Source organism: Leucopleurus acutus (assembly GCF_964270905.1).
Source record: "Leucopleurus acutus genome assembly, chromosome: 5".
In the NCBI taxonomy this organism is placed as follows: Eukaryota; Metazoa; Chordata; class Mammalia; order Artiodactyla; family Delphinidae; genus Leucopleurus; species Leucopleurus acutus.
In genome coordinates this window covers 59,170,137-59,182,752 of record NC_139147.1, presented here as the reverse complement: position 1 = coordinate 59,182,752, position 12,616 = coordinate 59,170,137, and the positions used below count along the sequence as shown (strand labels likewise).

At 36.2% G+C, this 12,616-nt stretch overlaps 1 protein-coding gene across 1 annotated transcript in view; it reads left to right on the top strand.

The window, feature by feature from the left end:
• The first annotated feature begins 158 nt into the window (after window positions 1–158).
• The window catches only part of ATG3 (autophagy related 3), a 28,585-nt gene continuing 16,127 nt past the window's right edge, over window positions 159–12,616 (top strand). The window contains exons 1-5 of the mRNA XM_082840044.1: window positions 159–600; window positions 3,489–3,530; window positions 7,129–7,178; window positions 11,080–11,150; window positions 12,505–12,612. Coding sequence (XP_082696170.1) covers window positions 529–600; window positions 3,489–3,530; window positions 7,129–7,178; window positions 11,080–11,150; window positions 12,505–12,612 — 343 coding nt within the window. The 5' untranslated portion in view covers window positions 159–528. The remainder of the gene's footprint in view (window positions 601–3,488; window positions 3,531–7,128; window positions 7,179–11,079; window positions 11,151–12,504; window positions 12,613–12,616) is intronic.

Genomic DNA, 12,616 nt, shown 5'->3' with positions numbered 1-12,616 from the left:
GGCGCCCATTGCGCAGGCGCGCTCAGTGTTACGCTTCCGGAGGGAGGGGAGAAGCGACCCGATCCCGCCCCAGCGCGGCCTTTGTCGCGTCACGTGCCCGGAGGCTCCTGTGTCACGTGAGGCCCAGGTGGCGGCGGAGCTACGGCGAGAGGGCGAGAGTAAGAAGCGGAAGCCGGAAGGGGCGCGAGTGAAGGCTGGCAGAGAAGACTCCTCCCGAGAGGGCAAGGGGTGCGCGTGCGCCCTCTTCTTCCAGCGCAGCCCCGCCGCCCTCGCTCGCGGCCAGGTGACAGCTGGGCCTGGCCTGCTGCGCGCTGCCTGGGGCGCGAGGAGCGCGCGCCCTGCCCTTGCGCGCCGCGCCGGCCGCCCCTCCCCCTCGTCCCGTCCCTCCCGTCGCGTCCCGTCCCCTTGGGTGCTGCCGGCCGGTGCTGAGGCGAGTCGGCGGCAGCGGGGACATTTTCTGACTCCCGACCACTGTCCCGGCTGCCCTTTCCTCTCCGACGCGGGGCCGGCCGCTACTCCGGCCCCAGGATGCAGAATGTGATTAACACGGTGAAGGGAAAGGCACTGGAAGTGGCTGAGTACCTGACCCCGGTCCTCAAGGTAAGCCGGGCTTGCCGGGGGTTGTCAGGCTCACGCTTGGCTCTGCAGGGACCCAGGACCGGACGCCGGGGGAGTCACGGTGTTGTCCGGTGGGGAGCGGTGTAGGGTGGTACGCGGGAAAAGGTGCAGCCCCCTCCCGCGGTCTTATCCAGCTGTTCTCTAGGGTAAACTTGGAGCGACGCTCTGTGCGTACTTCACCCGCCAGAACTCAGCTCGTCTGGGTACATCGGGTTGGAGCGTAGTCCGCAGCTAAGTGGGTTTTAGAACATTAAATCCTAACCTCGGAAGTCTTTTGAACTTTTTAAGCAAGGATTTTGCTTATTTTAAAGAAATGAATCTGTTTGGTACTAAAATGACATGTTACTTTTTTTCTTTCAAATTTAGTAGTAAGTTTTGTAATTAGGAGTTTGAAATAGTAAGTTGTGAATGAGGTCGCAGCTTATTAGATTTCAGTGGAACAAGGTGAAATTTGCAACATTATTTCTTTCAGTACCGTTGAAGCCAGTTTACAGGCAAAACCCCCTTTCCCAAGTTTTAAAATAGCTGAAACTAGTTCATCTTGGACGTCAGTGATAATACGGAGCAGCTTGACCCTTCTAGATACATAATTTTTTTTTACATTGGCAATAACAGCATTTTTAAACTAAAAATTGTGACACATTAGCTATTACAGCAGTGACTTTCTTATTTTCAAAGATAAATTAATAGAATTGCATTCGAGTTTTTCTTTTATAACCCTTTATGGTAAGTTTTTTGTTATTGTATCTTTATTTTTCCTTTCTGAAAAGCGAGCAATGATAGTAAATGAATAGCGATTTCTTGCTTAAGTGTTTTTTTTCTTTAAGCTTTTATTAAAATTTTACAAATCTTAGTGTAGGATGAAATATCCATGGAAATGGTTGTTCCTCTCTATTCAAGAAGTTACTCTGGTGTTCTAAGAAGATTTTACTTTGCTCCCTTTCCATGACAAAGGGAAATATTAGTCCTGCAGTTTTTAAATACTTATTTCTAAGAATGGTTTTAAAATGATGTCTTGTTGGGCCAAGTTAAAAAAAAAAGTTTATAAATGAGAACTCCAACACTTGCTACGCTTACATTTGTTTACTGTGAAACCCATCATAATTAAGATTGTTCAGTCAACTTTGAAAATTTTTTTTTTGACATTTGAATCGAATGATTCTTTTGCACATTATGTCATCTTATCAGAAACGTCTAATTTACTAGGCATACAGCATTTAAATAATACATAATTATTAAAACTTTTTAGTTTCAGGGAGAGAGGAGCAAGAGAAAAAACCTCCCACATAAAATATAAAACTGCTATTTTGAACTTATAGGATTATGTATTGAGAAAGCATTCTACTTGTTCACCAAACTGAAAGGATGTGTTAGCTTGTTTATGTATTTTTAGTAATAAGGAAAGCAGAATTAATGACCCTTGCCTTGATCTTCCCTGTGCAAACTGTTGGTTTACAGAGTGAATTCTTGTAGTTTCCTACTAGACATGGGAAGGCAAGGAGAAAAAGCTAAATCCCTGGGAAATAGATGATGATTTATCCCAACGAGTAAAAATTAAGAAAAATCATGGTTTGGAAGGCACATGTACAGTAAAAGCCAGAGTCCTTACAATGAACTTCAAGCCTGTACTTGTTTGGTAGAGGGTCCTTTCTCACCTACTGCTGGATTTTAAGCAAAAGCCCTTGTTCACTTTTGCTTAAAAGCCAGTCTGACCTTCTGTGTTATCCATCAAGCACTCTCTTGCCTTGGGTTTTGCATTTGCTCTTCCCTCTGCCTGAAATGCTCTTCCTCCAGACAGCCTTGTGGCTGGTTCCTTTCCTTAAGGTCTCTACTCTATAGTCACCCATCAGTGTAGTCTTTTTTCTCTTACCATCCTAGTTTAAATAACCATCTCTCTCCCTCCACCCCTGACCAGTTTCCTCTCTGCCCCATTTTTCTTTTTGATATTGATGACCATTTGGCTTTTCTCCCTGAACTAGAGTTTAAACTTCTTATGAGGACAAGGAGGGGTATGGTCTATTTTATTCACTCTATGTCCCTATTACCTTAAATAGTGCTTGGCATATAGTAGTTATTTGGTATGTTTTGAATCAGTAATGTTCATAAGTGAATCTTCATTTTTGTAGATTTCTACCACAAAACCTCATGTATAACTTAAACTTTAGAAAAATTTGGTAAGTTGCATCCTTGTTTTAGAGGAGAGAATATTGTATAATATCTTGGTGGAGATGAGAATAATGGGAAAGTATTAAGTGATTTAGGACTTCTAGATTTGGTTTCTAATATTACTCAAATGAGACATTGGCTGAATTGTAATATGTTTAAACATCTTTAAGACGTTTTTCTATTCTGTAAAATAATGATATTTCGTCATTTCACAAAATTATTTTGAGGTTTAATGTTTGTATAAATCTTTTTTTTTTTTTTTTTTTTTTTTGCGGTACGTGGGCCTCTCCCGTGCGGAGCACAGGCTCTGGACGCGCAGGCTCAGCAGCCATGGCTCACGGGCCCAGCCGCTCCGCGGCATGTGGAATCTTCCTGGACCTGGACCGGGACACAAACCCGTGTCCCCTGCATTAGCAGGCAGACTCTTAACCACTGCGCCACCAGGGAAGCCCCTGTATAAATCTTTGAATGTTTTTCCAAAGAGCTTTGCTCTAATATAGCACTGATCACATTATATTGTGATTATTTTCATGTCAGTTTCCTGTTATACTTACATATTCCTTGAGGTCAGGTACCAGTGACAGATTGTTTTTTTGCACATGCTCCATTACCTAGATGGGTACCAAGCACATAGTTGCCCACAAACATTTTTCAGTTGAAAGTGAGAGAGAGTGTAATACTGTTATTCTTTTTACTTTCTATAGGAATCAAAGTTTAAGGAAACAGGTGTTATCACCCCAGAAGAGGTGAGTATTGAAGATATCAGTATAAAGCTGTTATTTTCTACAATTACATAAAACTGGGTGGCTTTTGTGTTTTATAAGAGAACATCTTGAAATTTAATCTTGATTTGAGTAAAATTAGATCCTGTTGACTATATTAGCAATTTTGTAATTGTAATTACAATAATAGCAGTTTCTATTTCCCATAAAAGAAAATGTAACTTCCCTCTCAGTTTGCCATTTCTCATATTTTTCTGTAATTTCTTTTTATTTAGAAATGAGGGTGGGAGAGGAAATGGAAAAGATTCCTATAGTGACTTACCCTTCACTAATATTTGTATTATATTGAGCTGTGCAGTGGGCTCTGGCGTTTGTTGTCTTGCTTCTTTCTACCCCAAACATGAGTTTTTATGGCTTTCCATTTGGAAACTTTGTCTCAATGCTTGGATATTAAGTTTTCTATCAGTATTTAGCTTAAATATTTTATTGCTACATATTTAACATTGATATTTTTTCCCCACCATTCTTTCACTTTTTCTCCTAACCAGACAATGATGAATCTGCTTAATGCTGAAACAAATGGCTCTTTTATAGGCCAGTTGTGTTTTATATACTTTTAATACAGAATTATGTTTTGAGGAATCATTTTACTTGTTCACTAAATCTATATAATAAAAGTATTGTCTTTCCTTTAGGTAGTTTATTTTGTTGTCTTTAGAGAAATACATTCTGGTCTAAAAATCCTTTTGGACTCCAGTTTTATGAATAGTTATGGTTACAGCAGACTTATTTTTTAGTCTTAATGAATGGTAAATAATTTATTTAAGCTTCACCTTTAACTCTCATTAAAAGTACCAGTCATTGGCAATGGAACTTTATTGAAATGAGGCATGTTGTATGATCTGGTTGTAAATTCCAAGACCTCAAGCCAGGGAATTAACTGATCTTTTAGTTTTCACTTGTGATGGAATCTCTTCAGTCCCAAATCCTTGTAAGTTCAAAGGATGGTGTGCTTAACTGAAAATTTTATCTAAAATTGTCTTCATGTTTAGTGAAGACACAGAATAGTATGGATAAAACCTAGAAGACCTGCCTTCTAGACCCATTTCTCTAATTTCTCCTATTCTGACTTAGGCAAATCAATTAATCTAGGCACAGGCCTCATGTTTCCTCATCTTTAAAATGAGGGATTTTGACTCGACATTCTCTAAAGAACCCAGTCTGCCTTAGGCATCATGAGTTTAATACCTTGAATGCCAAATAAAACTAAATTTTGAGCTTAATCATTAATGTTCTTGAAACTCAGTATCTAAAATAAAGAGCAGAGATGAAAGTGTGCTGTTTTTCTTGTACTCTTCGACTTTATCTCCTCTATGTGAAAATGGCTAATTGGTAAATAGATAGTTGGATTTAGAGATACAAGTCTGTGGTCATTGAATAGAATTAAGCAAACCATTTTAAAACAGTTACTAATCCTACAATGAATAACTCTTACACTTAGTTGTATCATGAAGTGATTTATGAATTTCCTCATTTTTAAACAAATGCAGGGCAAAAACTAGCTCAGCTGGGTACCAACCACATAATGCTGAATAGAGATAGAGTGCAATTATGGGATTTAATTAGATTAGAATGAGTCTAGAGGAAGAAAACCAGAAGACAAAATGCTTTGGATCTGTACTGAGTTGATCTGTTCATTTGTTTTCTCTTACTGTTTCTGGGCTTCTGGCTGTCAGCCTCTAACTACCTTTTTGTTTTCATTGAGAGGTGTGGAAGTATTGTGTTTAAAAATAAGGACAGGCATTATCTAATATGGTACTGTCTGACTAAAAATACTTTAATGTACAACATGTGTATGACTTGAGTAAATAGAGTACTAGTAATAGAGGATAGCTTGAAGAATAAAGTTGTTCATCAGAATGTTAATATTGATTCTACCTTGTTAAAGTTATTCAGTCTTATCCAATATTTAATCACTAAGAGAAAGCCACTGTAAGCAGTATTGAGAATTTAGAAACTTGAATCTTTCTTTTGAACATAGGAAGCATGTAATAATAATAATGGCCACTGCTAATGAGAGCAGATATACACATGTACTAAATATCATTAGTAGCATAGCAATTCTATGCTCTTTTATATTTTTCCTTATCTTCTAGTGTTTTTGTTATTTTTTCGATGGATGCCAGCAGAGGTGCTGGGGAATAAAATATTAGAGTCTTGTGATCTCAAGGCAGTATCATTAAAGAATTTTTAAGTTTTTAATTCTTTGTTTTGCTTGCACTTTGTTAAATTAATACTTTTTTGGTGATGATGAATTAGTTCCCAATAGCCGTAGAGTTATGCAGCATCTGGTTGCAAAGACCCAAAATGCTTAAAACCTGGGGGAGAGGGTATTGATTTCATTTGGGTTTTTGTCTTTACCTAATCCCTTTAAGTAGTAAAGAAATTATTCAAATAAAAGAACAGAAACATTTTGTAAAGTTACTGTTGGGAGTATGCTGCTAAATCTTATCTTGTTAATCTATCTTCTTAAAAGAAGTTACTGTCAGAACTCTTATTTTATAGAGTTTTATTCTCTCAAATTAAAGCAGAATATCATACATAGACATACTTTTCTCAGAAAGACATTAGAAGGTTAAAGATAATATAATTTTTTGCTGTATAATAAACCTATGAACAATACATGATTTTAAGTTAGAGCTGTTGTGAAATAATAATTGGGGACGTATGTGTGCATATAGCTTGAGTTGGGACACTGCAGTTGTGTTTAACAGACTTTCATTTTCTGCTCTCAAGAATAAGCAGGACTTCTGTCTTACGATAAGATCAGTCCATGCTCATGTATAATGGAAATTCTCAGAAGATTAAACTCTTTATTCCTGAGTCTGTTTTTCATTTCTGAAGAAAAACAAAAATTTGTACAACGTTCAGCCTGCCCAGAAAGTCCAAGATGTGTTAGAGGATTCAGTTTTTTAATTGTCTTGGTGTTTTCTGATTCAATCCAAAAGCTTCTAACTTTTTCCCCATTGTTTGGCAGTACATTTCTCACTTTTATTAATGATTCCTTTAATATTGTGAAAAAGCTTTCAAAATAAGATGTTACTTAATTTTTTTTTAAAATGAGGGAGAAAAACTGTGTGCACTGTGATGTAATAAACTATTCTTACATCATAGACCTGTAGTTATTTAGTAATTTTTTCAAAGATCTTCATTGACTTTTCAACCATTAGCAAGAATCGCTCTACATTTCATTCATCCATAAAGTGGTGTTTGGCATTTTAAAATCCTGTTGTGTTACCCTTATTCATTTCATGGTACTGTATGCTTTTGACATTGTCTAAATCCAGTGATTACAATTGAATAAAAAAATTAACAGCACTCAATATTTTTTCTTCCAAAATTAATATACATTTTCATGGATGTTAAAAATTTTGTAGTTTTAATAAATATTCAAAAATAAATCTTTAGGCTGGTAGAGCAAGTTGGTGCTGTTTGCATTTTAATTGATTATTTTGAATCAAGTTTATACAGGATGATCCCTTTGGTATTTTGCCACCTTATATTCAATGATGTTCAATTTTTCTTTTTTCCTTTTTTCATATTTCTTCTAAATCTTCAATAGTTTGTAGCAGCTGGAGATCACTTAGTCCACCACTGTCCAACATGGCAATGGTAAGTACTCTTGAGTGAGGAATAGAAAGTTTATAAAAGGTGTGACTTCATAATTTTGGCAGTTTACAAAATAGATTAGTGCATGAAAATTAGAATGACCTGTTTAACCCTCCTCTAGTAGATTTTTCTATTAAATAGTGCTCCAGTGTTGCTAAAGTAAAATAAATGAAGAAAAACTGAGCATTATGCCTGTTTTGTTTTGCTCTGTTAGCACGAAAGATGGAGATTTTTGAGATAAATGCCTTACTTCCTTTACCAGTATTCTGTTTCTTTATAGTGTCTAAGTCTGTTCTTGTGGTGGGTCTTTAAAAAATAATTTTCAAAAGTTTAATAACTTTGATTAGCTTTTTTTTTCTGTTCATAAGAGTAATATTTAACATCTTTATTGGAGTATAATTGCTTTACAATGTTGTGTTAGTTTCTGCTGTGTAACAGAGTGAATCAGCTGTATGTATACATATATCCCCATATCCCCTCCCTCTTGCATCTCCATCCCACCCTCCCTATCCCACCCCTCTAGGTGGTCACGAAGCACCGAGCTGATCTCCCTGTGCTACACAGCTGCTTCCCACTGGCTATCTATTTTACATTTGGTAGTGTATATATATCAGTGCTACTCTCTCACTTTGTCCCAGCTTACCCTTCCCCCTCCCCATTTCCTCAAGTCCATTCTCTACATCTGCATCTTTATTCCTGTCCTGTCCCTAGGTTCATGAGGACCTTTTTTTTTTTTTAGATTCCATATATATGTGTTAGCATATGGTATTTGTTTTTCTCTTTCTGACTGACTTCAGTCTGTATGACAGACTCTAGGTCCATCCACCTCACTACAAATAGCTCAATTTCATTTCTTTTTATGGCTGAGTAATATTCCATTGTATATATGTGCCACATCTTCTTTATCCATTCATCCGATGATGGACACTTAGGTTGTTTCCATCTCCGGGCTATTGTAAATAGAGCTGCAGTGAACATTGTGATACATGACTCTTTTTGAATTATGGTTTTCTCAGGATATATGTCCAGTAGTGGGATTGCTGGGTCATATGGTAGTTGTATTTTTAGTTTTTTAAGGAACCTGATTAGCTTATTTTTCAAATTCAAATGTATTGAATTTTTTTTTTTTTTGTGGTACGTGGGCCTCTCACTGTTGTGGCCTCTCCCGTTGCGGAGCACAGGCTCCGGACGCACAGGCTCAGTGGCCATGGCTCACGGGCCTAGCTGCTCCGTGGCATGTGGGACCTTCCCGGACCGGAGCACGAACGTGTGTCCCCTGCATCGGCAGGCAGACTCTCAACCACTGCGCCACCAGGGAAGCCCTGAATTTTTTTATGACATTAATAACTGCAGAATTTTGCAGAATCTTATGGTTCTTTACCATAAGACCTTCTTTAAGGTTCAAAAGTTTCTCCCCTTTTTAGGAATGAGCTCAAAAGTTGAGAGATTCATGATACCAAATAAGGTCTTAATTGGAAATCTACTTGTAACAGACTTTTCAAATTTTTATTTTCCTCATTAACTTTTCTTTTAATTATAAAGTAATTTAAGCAACTAGCAGTTCTTGTAATGTGTTTTTTAAATATCTGAATAATAACAGAATGTTTTAAAACAACGTCAGTTTCATTACTTTGAATACTTACAATAAAAGCATCTGGCAGTAGCTGCAAAATTGATCCCAATACTGGCAGACTATTTTAATTAGGCTAGAATTGTTTGGAATTATCATCTTGTTTGTATATGAGTGGTTCAACTTGTTACATCCTTTTTTTTCCCTCGGTGACACTTTTTCAATTGTAGTTGAAAGGTAGAGTTTTGATTTGGGAGCAGGGGTTCTAGAATTAACAAGATTCTAATTGATAATGTTTTCCTTAATATCTAAAGAGCTTAAATAATTAAACTATTTAAAATCACAGTTAGAATTCTCTTTCATCTGTGGCCTCTTCTATTACCCTTAATTTTTTTTTTTTAACAAGTCCTTGCCCCTCTGTGAGTTTCATGATTCTGTCTGTCCCCTGTTTGGGGACCGTGGGCCTTTTGGGATCTGTAAAATAATAAAGTGGGTTCCTGGACTGTTTTCAATATTTCAAAAAGTCAAAGAGAAACTGCATTTGTGTCACCGAGCCTTTGGCCAATGCCCAACCTACCCTTAATTTTTATGCTTAACACGTATCCAGAATAGTTCTTACTGCTTTTGATCAATTGCTCTTTATCTTGTAGAACATTGTTTTTTATGTAACAAGGAAGGCCGAAATGTCAGGTTCATTTATTTTTATGTCCTTGTCTTTCCTATGTGTATTTCTGTTCCATATTTTAAATTATGTTCATATTATAGAAGCTTTCTGATTTTAGACTTTTTTCCTCCCTAAATTGTTAAAACTATATTTAGCTATGTTGTGGTCTACAATATATATGTATATTTCAAGTCATATAGATATATAAAATTTAAGGTAATAGTCATTCTATGGAAAAAGAACTAAAGGATTTTCTTCAATACACGTGTGATAGATATACATTTTCTTTATTCAGATTTCTTTGTTGAAGCCCTTAGTTGTCTAGTTAGTTTAGTTGTATAATCTATAGTATTGTTATAGGGGTTGGTATATATAGACAGGATCTTCTTTTAGGAGGTAGTAGTTTATAGTTCCATTTCATAAATTGTGATGGTTTAAATAATTTTATTGTAACTTAGAACTCGATTATATCACACTCCAATGTCTATACTTCGGCTAAATTGTTGGGGCCAAAGGAGCAATTCATTTTAAATCAGTGCTAGAAACAGACCATTTCTATTCTATATGTTCATGTTTACAGGTGCCATCGTGACTGTATTATATCATCTTCCCACAGAACTTCAGGCATTACCATGATGTTGTTGAATTTGACACTTGGAAATGGTCTAAGGATACTAGAAGCCTGCCAGATGGTTTTAGGACATTTCCTGGCTTTATCTTATGCTCAAATCTATGGTTTGAAGTTTAGACTGAAGCTTAAGACGGCAGCAGAACTCAAAATTTATGCTCATTTATATTTTTGACAGATACCACATGCCACTCTAGCTCTGACCAATTCCCCTAGGTGACCCACAGAAGAATCTTTGAACAAATTTCTTAGTGAGATATTCCACAGTAGCCCCCCAAAATCAAATAGCTGGCTCTGACCCACAGAGGGAGCAGTGTTCAAGAGCAGGAGCCCTAGAGTCACTTGGCTCCATCCTGGCTCCTCTACCTTCTGGTTTTGTGACTGTGGGCAACCCGACTTCTTTAAGCTTTTGTTTACTTATAAAATGGGAATATAAATATTACTCAGTATTTAGATATCTGCGGATTATATAAAAATACTGCATGTTAGAGTTCTAGGTCCTATACTTAATATGCACTCAATAAAAGGATTTTTTGTTTGTTACAACCATTATTCTCAACATTATCATCTTGTGATTCAAAGCATCTTTTATCTCTTAGTTCCAATTTTAATACAGTGGTAGGAATGTGGATCTTGTGAACCACCAGCTTTGTTATGTAATGTCATGGAGCTATTTTTCTGCCTCTTCTTGGTCTTCAGATGAGCAGTACTTTAAGATTAAAAATCTGAATGAGATTATATTTGGTTAGAGGCAAACACAATAGTTGCATAATATAGTTCTGTATTATTCTACCTTTTTGTCTAATATTTAATCCAAATTCTTTTGGTCTGTATGCATCTCTGGTACATTTCACTTACAATAAATATTGCTGTGCTCTTCATTGCCGTGACGTATGTCACTTATGGCATCCTTCCCAAACCAATCCTAAAATAATTTTCTCAGGGGTGTGGATTGTGTAGTGTTGAGATTAACATGTGATACCTTCTGTCTTTGTCTTTTAAAATATTTTTTGTATTTTGGTGCTTTTCACTCTTTTTAAAGGGCTACAGGAGAGGAATTGAAAGTGAAGGCTTACCTACCGTCAGGCAAACAATTTTTGGTCACCAAAAATGGTAAGAATTATGTTGTATGTATTAGTTAATTTTGCGCAAAGAGTTAACATTTTTAAAAAACCTTAACACTTGCTGATCTTAATTCATGCTTAAAGCGGTACTTGCAGCTTCCCTCATACAGAAATTTGGAAATTTAATGAAACTCTGGATTTTCTATGGGTAGAGTATTTTTTCCATACTTGATTTTATCTCCTTCCTTTTTGTTATTTCTTTTTGCCAAAAAAGTCTAGTTTTAAGATATGAAGGAAAAGAGCTTTAAGCAAAATGGACTTTTTTCTCATTGAGCTTTTTAAGCAGACTTCATAATCATAATCTTTTTAGCTATTTTAATCATCTTTAGACTTAAATTTTTCATGGAAAGTATAACTGATACTATCTTTGATATCTAAAATCTCAAAGCTAGAGGTTTTATTGTCCGTTGTGTCATTGAAAGATTGCCTATAGGCACAAAAATGTTTCTGAAACAGGTATTTATGAAGTTAATGAAGTTATTTATGAAGCTAATTTGAAAACAACATCAAAACGTTGTTACAGTCCCTGTCTAATCACATAACAATACATTGATTTCTATTCTAATTTGCTCATTATAGGAAAGGGAAAACATGTACAAAACATCAGTTTTTTATTTCCTACAGTATATTTTTTGATAGGATTGGTCATTTATATCTTGCTTGTTTTAAAAAAAAATCAGGAGATTAATAGCATTTTGTTGACCCCATGTCGTAATGTTGTTACCTTATAATTTTTCAATTTTAGGCTTATATGAATTATAATACCTGTTATTTGATACATTTGCTATATGAAAAACTTGGCACCAATTTGTTTAAGAGAGTAAAGTTTAGCAGGTTAGTGAACTTTAAACTGGTTTATCCATTATGAATAGCTGGAGCTTAAATATGAATTATGAAATACATGTTGAAAGTTATTTTAGGATTGCAAACCAGAGGTCACCTCTACCGCCTCCGAGTGTGACAGGTGGTGCCTCCATGTCCTGAGAGTAAAGCTGTTAAAATAGTATATTATTCATTAGCCTGAGGTTGAACGATGTCATCTCTGACTTCAGCTTTGTTGATCTTCACGGATCATCAGGGTAGAGAATATATAGAACACTCCCAGTAGAGCCTTTGTATTTGTCTTCTAACAAAGCTATTTAGGGAAAGATAAGTGTGGTCAAATAATTTTGTGGGTTGAATGTAACCCTTAAATTAAGTACTCCTATTAGAAGTAAAATATAATATTTACCTAATATTTTGGTGGCAGAAATATATTTTATGGAATAAAGTTTCTCTTTTTTTAATGGATTTATAGGAAGCAGATTATGTCCTAGTAACTGTTTTTGCCATTTTTTTTACAGTGCCGTGCTACAAGCGGTGCAAACAGATGGAGTATTCAGATGAATTGGAAGCTATCATTGAAGAAGATGATGGTGATGGGGGATGGGTAGATACTTATCATAATACAGGTAA